At 48.2% G+C, this 13,678-nt stretch overlaps 1 protein-coding gene across 2 annotated transcripts in view; it reads left to right on the top strand.

Annotated features, from left to right (window-relative positions):
- The window catches only part of PSTPIP1 (proline-serine-threonine phosphatase interacting protein 1), a 41,395-nt gene that overhangs the window by 2,581 nt on the left and 25,136 nt on the right, over window positions 1–13,678 (top strand). The window contains exons 1-2 of one of the 2 annotated variants that reach the window (XM_081207861.1): window positions 7,753–7,865; window positions 11,480–11,580. In XM_081207861.1, the coding sequence (XP_081063987.1) occupies window positions 7,851–7,865; window positions 11,480–11,580 (116 nt within the window). In that variant the 5' untranslated portion in view covers window positions 7,753–7,850. Of the gene's footprint in view, window positions 1–7,752; window positions 7,866–11,479; window positions 11,581–13,678 lie in introns of those variants that run through there. The other variant, XM_081207860.1, reaches the window with a different exon arrangement.

Here is a 13,678-nt window from a genome sequence, read left to right as displayed (position 1 = left end):
CAGTATAGAGGGAAGGGGGCTTTACCCCCGTCTCTGCTGAGCAGGTGCAAGATTCCAGGGGTCTTGGCACGTAACCAGGGTTTGTGTTCCTATGGATTAAGGCACAGTGGAGACGGTAGTGTCTTTTAGAAAAATGGTTTATTTACACATATTTACACCTGAGTTTAGGTGCAGGGGGTGCAGAGCATTACATCCCAAGAGTGTCTCTTGTTGCTCCCCTCATAGATACTGCCTGCTTGGGCCCAGAGCAATAAGCAGCCAGGCTCCCTGGTCTCTGCATGCAGCCTTTCCCAGCCAGCCCTGCATGGAATTCTCCTCCTGTTCCTCTAAACCCCTTTTATTCCTACGGTGACATCATGCCTCCCAGCAACCTCCCCCCTCCCAGCTTATATCATTGGACACTGAAATTCTAACCTTGACCTTCATCTCTGACCATCTTCCTCTCATGGGAGGAGGGTCTCACAAAACCACAAAAGTTAATTGTTTGTGGACCTCTGGGGAGGAAAGATAGTGGACTGGTCATCGACTGCTTACACTCCTGTTGGCAGAGATAAAATGTATTGATTAAGAAACCAAGGTATACCAAAACTCCCATTTGAGATAAGGGAGTTCAGGGATAAACCTCACATGTCTTCAGAAGGAGACATTCATCATGCCAGAGACAGAAGTTTTCAGGGGTGGAGGAACATCTCAAGGAAGGAACATTCACCAATCCCATGCACCACACAATGGCCCTTAAATTAGGGCGTGAGGTCAGCAAACCTCATTCTTTTAACTATTTCTGAGACTAGAAGTGGGACGCAGGTGGCGCTGTGGTCTAAACCACTGAGCTTCTTGGGCTTGCCAATCAGAAGGTTGGCGGTTCAAATCCCCGCGACGGAGTGAGCTCCCGTTGCTCGGTCCCTGCTCCTGCCAACCTAGCAGTTCGAAAACACGTCAAAGTGCAAGTAGATAAATAGGTACCGCTCCGGTGGGAAGGTAAACAGCATTTCTGTGTGATGCTCTGGTTCGCTAGAAGCGGCTTAGTCATGCTGGCCACATGACCCGGAAGCTGTACGCTGGCTCTCTCGGCTTATAGAGCGAGATGAGTGCTGAAACCCCAGTCGTTCGTGACTGAACCTAACAGTCAGGGGTCCCTTTACCTTTAAGACTAGAAGTAAATACTAATTGGATTTTCTATCTGTCAGTTAATTAGCACCAGAGAACAGGTGGGCTGCTGGGGGCTGATTAACAGGCTAGAAAATAAACCAAAAGGTTTAAATTAATTACTGGCGACTTTGAAAGAATACAACTATTCTTTGAGAGAATAGTTGCCCGAGACCATCGGGCACGGCATTGACATCGAATAGGGCATTTACTGAGCCTGCCCCGCCTTCCTCTGCCCATCCCCCGATGTTGCCAGGTTGTTCAGGTTGGCAGATTCAGAGATCATTTGAGCAGACTTGAGCTGGCGCATGATGCTACAAGCACTTCATGATGCTACAAGAACTTTGTCTGCTACAAGAACCCTTTTGCCCCCCTTCCTTTGCCATTTGTTTTAGTCCTTTGTTTCATGATATTTAAGTTTTTGCTTGCTTACTGTAAGATGCTTGATTGTTGTTCTCCTGTTATTTAGGTTTTTTTCTTCCTTTATGTACGTTATATGGTAGTTCTGTTTAGCTGTGGAATGTTTTGGGGGTTATTTTTTAATTTTATTAATTGGTTTGTCTAATATTATAATAGTAGGCTGATAAAGAACATAATAGTTTCATATAATCAGAGAGGTAGCTGATGTTAGCTGGCTTGTTCTACTCGACTAATTAGAGTTATCGAGTTGTTGATACTATAAGCAGAATAACTAGGCTGGGAAAAAATAACATCAATTGCCATCAATGGAGGCTAGTATGAGGCTTGGGACTGCTACCATTGAGGGGTGAGGGAGGTATGGTGGTGGGGGCAGATGTTATCGGCGAAGGGGACCGAGATACGGATACGCTCATATCCCTTCCAATCTGCGCCCCATCCCGAGGGACGAGGGTAGGGTGAGCAAGGATTACTCACCTCCGTCACTGGTGCTGTGCAATGCCAGGTCTATAGGCAACAAAACCGCCACCCTGCAAGATTTCTTTACCTTGCAGGGGGTTGACCTGACTTGTGTGATGGAGACCTGGGTGCGCGAAGGGGTAACTGTTACCTTACAAGAGATGGCGCCCCCGGGTTTCTCCGTCCTCCACCAGTCATGGACTGTGGGCCGGGGGGGAGAGGAGGCAGTATTAATCCGGGAAGATTGTTCTTTCAGGGCTCTACCACCGCCATCGATCCCCGGCATTGAATGTGTTGGCCTAGTGTGGGGCTCTGAGGAGAGCTTGGCTGTCTGGCTGGTGTACCGGCCACCTAGCGCACCAGCAGCCACCCTGTCAGGCCTGCTGGAGGCGGTGGCCGGCTGGGCCTTGGAGTTCCCTAACCTATTGGTATTGGGGGACTTCAACATCCATGCTGATGCCACTCCCTCCTCACAGGCTCTGGACCCGGTGTCTTCCATGGCGACACTAGGGCTCTCCCAGTTTGTTTCGGGCCCCACACATCAAGCAGGCCACACGCTGGATTTGATCTTTGGCACCGGTATAGATGTGATCATGTCTCCTTCGATGAAGGTGCCATGGTCTGATCACTACGCTCTGAAAGCCAGGATTGATTTTCCACCCCCACCCTGCTTAGGTGGCGAGCTGATCTGGGCTCGCCCGCAGAGGCTGATGGACCCTGATAGATTCCGCCAAGCCTTGCGGGACCTTGCTCCCCCTGGCGACTCATTGACTGAGCTTGTTGAGGGCTGGAATACCCAGCTCCTGGCAGCCATCAATGAGATCGCACCTAAGCACCCTCTGCGACCCCGCAGAAACCGGGCTCCCTGGTTTACTGAGGAGCTCCAGAAAATGAAGCGGGACCTCAGACGGCTAGTGCGAGTATGGCGGGGTGCCCGCGACCGGAGCGTCAAGAACATCTTATAGGGTTTTTATGAAAACCTACGAGATGGCAGTGAAGGCCGCTAAGAAGTCTTACTTCTTGGCCTCCATTGCATCCGCTAGCTCTTGCCCGGTGCAATTATTTAGTATAATTAGGTATTTAACGTCCCTGGAGGGACAGCCAAATTTAAATAACAATTTGACACACAGCTATGAGGCATTTGCGAGCTTTTTTGCGGAGAAGGTCCTGTTGCTCCGCCATGACCTCCCTGCCAATTTGGATACAATAATGGAACTGGAGGCCCCTCAACTGTCCTCGGATCCAGTATTGGACCACTTTGACCGGATATCCCCAGCCGATGTGGACAGACTCCTCCGAGCTGGAAAGCCCACCACCTGTCCTCTTGACCCGTGCCCGTCTTGGCTGATTAGAGCATGTCCAGACGAGGTGCGGCCCCCCTGGTGGATATCATCAATTTGTCCCTTGGCACCAGGACATTCCCAGGGGAACTGAAGGAGGCAGTGGTGCGCCCGCTCTTAAAGAAAGCATCATTAGATCCTTTAGATCTATCCAATTACCGCCTGGTTTCGAATCTTCCGTTCCTGGGTAAGGTGATTGAGAGAGCGGTTGCTGAACAGCTTGGTGGGTTTATGGATGAAACACCGGCCCTGGATCCATTCCAATCCGGCTTCCGCACGGGTCATGGGACTGAGGCAGCTCTGGTCGCCCTAACAGATGATCTCCGCAGGCAGCTGGATCGAGGCGGGTCGGGGCTGCTGATTCTTCTAGACCTGTCAGCAGCCTTCGACATGGTCGATCACGAACTCCTGGACCACCGCCTTGCCGACGTGGGGATCCAGGGCACAGTCCTTCAATGGCTGTGCTCGTTTCTCTCTGGTTGGGGACAGAGGGTGGCGCTTCGGGGGGAACTGTCATCGCGCCACTCCCTAGTGTGTGGAGTGCCTCAGGAGCAGTTGGCTCCTTACCTTTCTCGCCCTGATCTGGCCACAGTGATCCACACGACGGTCACCTCCAGACTGGATTATTGTAACTCGCTCTACGTGGGGCTGACCTTGAGACTGACCCAGAAACTCCAGCGGGTGCAGAATTCTGCAGTGAGACTCCTTACCGGGTCCTCGCTGCGAGATCACATTCACCCAGTGCTATACCAGCTGCACTGTCTCCCAGTGGAGTACAGGATCAGGTTCAAGGTGCTGGCTTTAACCTTTAAAGCCCTATATGGCCTAGGACCCTCGTACCTACGGGACCGCCTCTCCTGGTATGTCCCACAGAGGAACTTACGATCTTCAAACAAAAACATCTTGGAGGTCCCAGGCCACAGAGAGGTTAGGCGGGCCTCAACCAGAGCCAGGGCTTTTTCGGCTGTGGCTCCGATCTGGTGGAACGCTCTGCCACAAGAGACAAGGGCCTTGTGGGACTTGACATTTTTCCGCAGGGCCTGCAAGACAGAGCTGTTGCACCAGGCCTTTGGTCAGGGCACAGCCTGACTCCCTCCTTTGGCAATCTTCACAGAACTCTAGCCTAATGGTTGCCATCAATTTGATTTGAATTAATTTTATAATGAAATGATTTTAGAATGTTGTATTATTTTATTGTTGTTAGCCGCCCTGAGCCCGGCTTCAGCTGGGGAGGGCGCGATATAAATAAAAAATTATTTTTTATTATTATTAACTGATAAGATAGCTCTGAATCTGCTTTAAATTTTCAATTTATACAGCCTATAAATCTCTGTCTTGTACGTGCTGTGTTGGCTGCAAAAATGAAACAGAAAATGACACAGAAAATGAAACAGAGTTCTTAAGAGGAAGGAATGTGCAAGCAGAGACAAGTTCCTGGAAGTGGAACTTCTCCCAAGGGGGGGGCTTAGCAGAACCCAATGTGGCAAAGCCAACACCAGATGCTTCTCCAATCGTTGATATCCTACAAATCCTCCTGGATGAACAGCTGGCAGAGTTAAGATCCGAGGTGCGCAGAACTTTAAGAGAAGTTAGATCTGATCTCTGTCAGACTACAGAATGCACAGGAGCTGTGGGGAAAGATGCGGATTGACTTCTGCCTGAGCATGGGACAGCAGCAGGAGTTGGAGTGGATGGGAGGTTGGAAACAGGAGAAAGGAAGGGGTTTAAGAGGCAATCGGAGAGGCAGAGATGAAGCTGAGAGAGAAAGGGCCGAGGGCAGAAACGGAAGCAAACACGGAAGAAAAAGCCTCTAAGCTCTCAGTGATTGGTTTGGAAAAAGAATGGAAGAAGGATTTTTCCTTTTTTCTTTAAATCAGGATAAAGCAGGACCAACAGGAAATGGGACTGGAATATAAGGAACTGACTAGGGTTTAATGAAGACACAACAAGCAAATAAGTACAGACTATTACACTATTAAGATTTGTTAGAGCCCCTGGGGAGAAATTCATCATATTGGACCACAGAAGGACTATTTTGGTCACATAATAATAACTGAAGAGCTACTTTTGGACTTTTTGAGTGGAAAACGACAAATTTGAGATGCCTGCGGAGACTGAGAAAACAACACCTAGCAGACTGAGAAAAAGCTGGATATTAATGCAGCTAGATGGTATCCTGGCATACTTTGAATATTTTGCATAATTGGATTGATGAAGATGCTTCCAGGAAGGTGATGGATGATAGAGAGGATCTCCCAGGGTGGGAGACTGGGGGAAGAGGGGGAAGCTCCAGGGTGAGAGCTGGGATGGCTCACTCTTCTGTGTGTGGAATAAGGGTTAAGATATAATTGTAATAGTGGACCTGGTTTTTATTTTATTTTATTTATTTTTAGTTTTCTTCTTCTCTTCTTTTTTATTTTCTTCTCTTGCTTATTCTTGCTTCTGTCCTATTTATCTTCTTTAGATTAGTTTGGCTTTTATTGTATTGTATGTTGAAAACCAACTAGGCACCTTCCTTTGTATTATAGGACGGCTCTTCTCCCCACATGATTCAGACTGCATTTCTGCACTGCTCAGCTGTCTCACACCTGGGTGAAGACGTCAAGCATTCAATCCCCTACATTTACTAACTCTAGAACTTATGGGGGGGGATCTGGCACCCAGGAATTATGGGGGAATCTCCCCCCCCCCATTCATAACAGGGACTTTAACCATCATAACTGCAATTAAAATCTGTACTGGCACACTTTTCTTGTGATGCAAATTTGGCTTTGAAAAAAGCTTCTACTAAAAGCAACAGAAATCCCCCCCCAAACAAAACCTAACTGCTTTACTGTGGTCTTTCTAAAATGCAGGTGCCTGTAATTAAATAAATAAAAACATGATTGCAATGTGCAAGAGACACCGTGGACATTCTGTGCACTGTTTCTTAGAGTTAGTTGTTTCTGTACCTGCCCAGCCTCACGTCAGGTGACTTACATAGCAAGTGCAAGCATTTGGTAAGAAGGAAATGCCTTTTTTTTAAAAAAAAAAAAAAGGCTGCTAAACAGGAAATCTAACTTTCCACCTTTATGACGATCTACTTTCCGTGCTGTATTCTTTGAACTACGAAAGTACTCTTTCCGTTTTCGCTGTGGTGGTCTGACTTCTCTGACATCCCGCTGGCAGGGGAAGGGCTGTGGTTCAGGGGTAGAGCATTTATTTTGTATACAGAAGGTCCCAGATTCATTCCCTGGCATCTCCAGGTAGCTCTGGGAGAGACCCCGAAACCCTCGATGACCCCTGTCAGTCAGTGGAGACCATGCTGTCTTGGTGCAGGTGCCTTTCTGTGTTCCTCTCTTATGTGGGCCTGTGCTGCTCCCTAGTCCTTCCAATACCTGCGCTGGCTACGGCTCCTGGAGATCAGCCGCTGCAGGTCAGGTATAGGCACATGGCGGGTATCCTGTGGAACTCGCTCCCACAGGAGGCAGGGATGGCCACCAACATGGAGAAGAGGGCTATTAAGGGCTACTCAGACAGCAATGCTTCTGCGTGCCTCTTGCTGGAAGCCGCAGGAGGGGAGGGGCTCCGGTGCTTAAGTCCTGCTTGTGGGTTTCCAAGGGGGGGGGGATCCGGATGACCACAGTGAGAACAGGATGCTGAACTAGATGGGCCTGATCCAGAAGGCTCTTCTCATGTTCTTATGAGTTAAGGCAGGAACAGGTAAACTCGGCCCTCCAGATGTTTTGAGACTACAGTTCCCATCATCCCTGACCACTGGTCCTGTTAGCTAGGGGTGATGGGAGTTGTAGTCCCAAAACATCAGGGCCAAGTTTGCCTATGCCTGGATGGTTAAGTCCAGTCAAAGGCAACTATGGGGTGTGGCGCTCATCTCGCTTCAGACTGAGGAAGCCAGTGTTTGCCCACAAACAGCTTTCTGGGTCATGTGACCAGCAGGACTAAACTGCTTCTGGCACAATGGGACACCGTGATGAGTGGCAGAGCACACGGAAATGCCATTTACCTTCCTGCTGCAGTGGTACCTATTCATCTACTTGCACTGGTGTGCTTTCAAACTGCTAGGTTGGCAGGAGCTGGGACAGAGCAACAGGAGCTCACCACCGCCATGGGAATTTGAACTGCCAACCTTCTGATCAACAAGCCCAAGTGGCTCAGTGGTTTAGACCACAACACCACCCGCGTCCTATATGTTCTTATGACCCTGTGCTAATTAGCCCATTATCTGACTTGTTGCAATACAGTTTTTCATCTTCCTGTATTCTAAAATCCAGTGTAATTTCCCTGGTGGGAAAACCTGACAGTGGCTGAGCCCTGTCTTGAATCTGATGATTCAAAGGCAGTCTCAGAAGGGGACGGGCAACGTGGCTGTGACCATTTGGCACAGCAGCGCCAGCAGCGCCAGCAGCTGCTCTCTCCAGCAGCCTGGTCCAGAAGGCTCAGAGCCCTCCAGGCTGTCTGTCTCCAGCCGTGTGGCAGAACACTCGAGAGATGGCGAACACAACGGTAGGTTTGCTTATTCAGTTATTTGGGGGGCGGGTTTGAAAAAAGATGCTCTGAAAGGCATTTTACACCATGGTGCAATCCGTTTTCTTTTTAAATGTTGGCTGGGAAATATCCACTGTGCTACTCTACCGGTGTGTTGTCATTGTATCTATAGCACAAAAATCTGGAAACGGCAGCACAAATCCTACATATGTTTATTCAGAAGCAGGTCCTATGAATTCCCTGGCGCTTCATCTCAGGGAAATGAGCTTAGTACAGGATGGTGGCTGCTGGAGACACAGCCTTACCTTTGGTGGCCCCCTCTCTAGGGATCTTTTCCACAAGGAGGCCTGGAAGGTGTGTCTCTCCCCCCCCCCCCCCGCCATCCTTTTGGAGACAAGTTAGGATGTATTCCATTTTTTAAAGAAAGCCTTAAAGGAAGAGTTGTATATGCCTTAGGAAGCTGTTCCATTCCCCACCCACACCAGTTGCTGCTGGTCCACTTGATATGCTTAGAATATATATATAGAGAGAGAGTTTTTAATTTTTTTTGTTTTTTGTTGTTTTGTTTTTTGCTTTTCTTACAGCCAGCTGCCTTATGTGTCAATTTTGTGACTGTGACATACTATCTCTTTAGGCTAATTGGGTCATTGCATGACCTGACTTTTCTCCTGTGCTTCAGCGAAGTTGGAAATCTTTGTCTCTACTTTTAAGAAGGGTAGGCATGTGTGGCAGGACAGACTAGGCTAGGGAGACCCAGATTCAAATCTCCACTCATCCACAAGTCATAGGGCCAAACAAGAAGCGACATTAAAAGTGATAGGGCATTTAATGGGCATTTTTTTAAAATGTATTTTTATTAAAGATTTTCTTGGTTTACAAAAGTATGTGCATTTTTTCCCAAGTAACATTTTTACAGATCAGTTTCATTTGTTGAGACATTAGTGTTACATTAGGAAGAAAAGGGGCAAAGAGGTGGGGGGGGAGATGGGGGGGTCAGGTGGCGATCTTTCTATTTTACTTAATGTATGTGTGGGGTTTTGTGTCAACATCGCTTGTGCAGGTTCTCTGCTATTCACTTGTGTTCCTTTGGTGGTGAGAGAGGTTGGGGTTGGCCTAGGGTGTGGTTTTCCATTTGTGATTGTCTGTGGTGAGCTTTGTCTTCATGTGTGAGTGGGGTAGGTGGGTGAGTGTTTTGGATCAGGTTAGCCAGATTGATTTGCATGCTGTTGGTGGATTCTTGTTGTTGTCTTGTTGAGCTGTGTATGTGATAAAGGGGAGCCATACCGGGGTGAAGGCATCTTCTTCTATTTGTCCCTGTGTCAGTTTCAGTTTATTTGTTAATTGTTTCAGTAAGGCTATTTCTCATATGGCTGTTGTCCAGAATAGTTGGATTTTGGGGTATTCCCACCACATGTGGAGGTATGTGCCTGTGGAGGCGCACCCTCTCCAGCATTTGGTGAGGTTCCTAGGCGTATTAGCACTAATTTTCTTGTTGTTAGGTACCACCTGTAGGTGAGTTTCAAAGTGAGTTCTTCCGTTTTCGTTGATATGGATTTAAAGGGGGGTTTAGACCATATTCTGGTCCACTGAGTGGGGTTAATCCTACGGGGTTAAGCCTATGTCATCCTCCCATTGTTTTTTGATTGCATCTAGGGGGTTCATGGGATTGTGGAGTAGTATTTTGTATATTTTGTATATGGCGGATACCATCCCTTTGCCGTGTCCCTTTGTTGTTAGGAAGAGGTTTTCAAAGGCTGTCAGGGGCCTAGTTGCTGCTGATTTTACTGCTGGATTATTTAAGAGGGCATGTAATTGGTGATGTGTTAACCAGGGCATTTAGGAGTCTTCTAGTTCTGTATTTCTTGTGTTGACAAAGGTTTCTTATTTTTATAGAAGTCTATTAGGCGATAAAAGTCTTTGGTTTGCCAGGTTTTTATTTGGAGGGTTTGTGCTGCGTGGTGCAATAATGGGCGGTGCGCCAGGAGAATTAGTGGGATTGGGGATAGTTTGTCTATTTCTGCTTTCCATGCTTTGAGCGTGGTCTGTTAAGTGTTGTGGGAATTTTCCTTAGTTTGTTTGGGAGGAGTGGGTATGCTGTGGCACAGGTGTTTCCAGTTGTGTCCCTCTCTAGGTGTATCCATTGTTTTGTCTCTTTCATGGGCATTTTAAAAAAAAGGAAATAGGCAGCATGGGAGGCCCGCACAGGATTAGGAGTAAGGTGGGCAAAGAGGAAGAGTTTGACCTCTCTCCCTACAGTAATCCCAATAAATTCCTTCCTTGCTGCTTTTTGCAAATGGAGGAAATCTCCCGCTGGGGGCAGTGGAAAGGGTTGAACTCCTTCTCCTTTTCAACCATCCATCCCATCCCATGTGTGTTTGTATCCTGCAGCAGCTGTTTCTGTATTTTAGACCTGTAAGGTCATGTAAGATTGTCTGGGGAAATTTCCACCCCTGGAAGTGATTATTTGCTTTTGGGTCACCCCAGCAACAGGCGCCTTTGTCCCAAACCCCTTCACCTGCCAGTGGTGGTTCATGGCGGATGGTGGCTGTGGAAGCTCAGACCTGGGTCTGCCCCAAGAGACGGTCAAGATGGTCTCTGGCCTCTTCAGCAGCCTCAGCTTTTGCTGCTAGAGTCAGTCAGGGCCTTCCCAGGCCAGGTGGAAAGGCTGCCAAGCAGGGAGCAGTTCTGCCAGGACTCACACCCAAGAGCCTCCGTATTCTCTTGCCTTCGTGACACTGCTACCCCCAGGGAGGTGGATGAAACCTACTGGGACACACAGACTGCTATACTTGATGAAGCGTAGAACATCAGTTGTGAATTTGCATCATGATACTGATTCATTTTATTTAATTCCTCTGTTTCAAGCCAAAAGAATCCCCTTGGCTGCTTGCATAAAACAACACAGTACAACCACATTTGTAAAGATGCTTCCATGCTCTCTTGGCACATGGCGTAGCTCTGGGGTACAGCATGATCACATCTTCAGCCCACCCCTTAGAACCACCTCTGCTCAAGCACCTCCAGCCTCCTGGACCTTTGCTGCCCCCCCCCAACGGAGGCAGAACACTTAAAAGCTCTCTGCCTTCCTTGCATTCTATCTATGTATTTTTTTATTTCATGAAATTTATATACTGTTTGATTGCAGAAAAAACCCTCAAAATGGCTTACGAAAAAGATGAATCAATAAAATGATCAGTAAAAAATTTACAACCATAGTTTAAAACTACAATAAGTTAAAACCACAGTAAAATAGACCAAAACAAATTAAATTCATCTGAAACTTTTAAACTTGCATTTAACTTGTGGCATTTCAACCAGCTGGCCTTCAACCATTTATGGCTGGAACTGTGCAAGTTAAACATGCATGAGATGTGATGTTTCTTTGCTCTGTCCTCCTTTCCCCCAGGGCGGTGGGTCTTTTCACTGTCCAGAGCACCAAGGGAGCAACCAAGGGCAGCGCCTGGTGAGCTGCTGAGCGATAGCAACTTGCGTTGGAAATGACTGTGCAGCGCTAAGATCCCCCACCTCTAAGTCTGGAAAAGGAGACATAATTCCTAAAGACTGATTAATCTAGTTGTTTATGTGGTGAGAATGGTTTTAGCTAATTGGAATTCATAATTCCCATTTCCTAGTGTAAAGAGTTCACTGTCCATGCTGGGTACGATGCACTTCTGCAACGACTGCTGGATGGGAGGAAGATGTGCAAGGATGTGGAGGACCTCATCAAACAAAGGTAACTGAAAAGGGTGACTAAGAACGAGCACTGGCTGCCCTGCCCTGTGGGGGCCCCGGGTGCACCCTGGACCAAGACGGAGCAGGCTTGCTTTCTGTGGCTCCAGAGGAGACGACCCAAACCAACAGATTCAAATTGTCAGGAAGGAGATTCCAGCTAAACATTAGGAAGAACTTGCTGGTGGTAACCTTCATTCAGTGGTGGGACGGACACCCTCAGAAAGTGGTGGACTCTCCTCCACTGCATTGCAGGGGGTGGACTAGATGACCCTTGGGATTTCTTCCAGCTCTGTGGTGGGTAGTAGTGGGAGAGACCTCTTCCTTCCTGGCCAGCTCAGAAGCAGAGCAAGTTGCTGGAGGAAGGACAGACTAAGAAGTTCCTCCTTAGGGGGGAGAGAAAGAGAGAGAGAGAGAATTGCAAGCAAGCAAAGACACTGAGCTGGAGAGATCTAGTGTGGAGCAGAGATTAAAAGTGCCAGACTAGGACCTGGGAGGCCGGAGTTCAAATCCCCACTCAGCCAGTGAGAAAACATGCAACAGTAATGGCTAATGATCCAGCTCCCAGATAAGTTTTGGGATGAATTCAAGGTGCTAGTCCTGCTGGTACAAATCAATGAGTGCACTACCATCTCTGGCCGAGGGCCACAGTGGAACCTCCCTCACAGGGAAGGGAAGAAGGGAAAGAAAATGGGGAGGCAGGGAGCCACATACGTCGCCTTGCACTCCTCTGAGTGGGGATGAAATTTGATATCTGTGCGTGCTGAAACAATGCCATCCTTCAAAATGTGCACTTCTTTGAATTTCATGGCACATTTCTTGGCTGAAGTAGTAAGTCCAGGGGCTAAGTGATATTAAAGAGGAACGTGCAAACGTGCATTGTATTAGGTGAGAGCTGCTTGGCAAATATGTGGATATTAGGCAAAACTGCAGAGAAATGTAAGTATGCATTAGGAAATATTCACGCTAAGATGCTGATGAATTATGAACATTGTGAATTTTTCCTAATGCATATTTATATACTTGGAAGAGAAGAGAATAATGGGAGCCTGGTGGATCAGGCCAGCGGCACATAAGATCCTCATCCTGATCTCACAGCAGCTGAACAGATGCGCCAAAGTGAAACCCACATCCAGGACTGGAGCACAAGAGCCCCGTCTCCCCCCCCCCCGCGGTTTCCAGCATGGCTGCCTCTGACGGTGGAGGCAGAGCAGAGCTATCCTGGCTAGCAGCCCTTGACCGCCTTCTCCTCCATGAACTTGTCCAATCCTCTCTAAAGCCATCCCAGCTGGTGGCCCTCCCTGTCTCCTGGGGGAGGGAGGGAGTTTCATGGTGCAACTATGTGCTGCCTGAAGAAGTCTTTCAGCTGCCCAACATTCAGCTTCAGGAAAGCAGTGTGGTCTCCCCACCCAGTGCTCCCTTCTGTCCCCCCCCCACCTTTGTAGGATCACAGCCCCTGAGAGTAAAATGGGCTCTCCTGGTGTCCTGGTAATGAATCATTATACACTCACAAGTGACACAGACCCCTGTCATCTCTCCAGAGCTATTTTAAAACATGTGAGCAAAGTTTTCTTTCTCCTGGTGGAAACAGTGGCTTCGCATAGGCGCCAGAGTGGTTAACCTGCTGTGGGTGGAGGCAGAGTGAGAAGCGCAGGTGGGTTTCAGTGGCTCTGGGCCCCTGGAACTAATTTGGGGGTGGCTCACTTGGCTGGTTTAAGGGATGCCTTCCCCCATCATCCTTCTGGTTCCTCCCGACTGGAGCTGTTGGGAGCTGTCATCTAAAATATATGGGAGGCATTAGGGGGTTTTTTGGGTGACCTCCAGGACATGAAGCTGGTCAAATGAGGCGATGCTGTGGGACGGTGAAGCGGTGAGACCAGCCTCCTTAACCTGGTGACCTCCATGTTTTGGACCACAGTTCCCATCAGTCCTAGCCAGAATGGCCAATGGCCAGGGGTGATGGGAATTGTAGTCCACTGTACAACATCTGGATGGTGCCGGGTTGGAGAAGGTGAGGGGGGGGGATGGGTCATTTTCAGTTTCTCTCAATTTCTCATTTTCTCAGTTAAATTTGATTCACATTCTACATTATGTGGCCATAG

This window comes from Podarcis bocagei (assembly GCF_964188305.1).
Source record: "Podarcis bocagei genome assembly, chromosome: 9".
Taxonomy (NCBI): Eukaryota; Metazoa; Chordata; class Lepidosauria; order Squamata; family Lacertidae; genus Podarcis; species Podarcis bocagei.
Note: the sequence above shows the minus strand (reverse complement) of the source record. Positions and strands in the feature narration are given on the sequence as shown.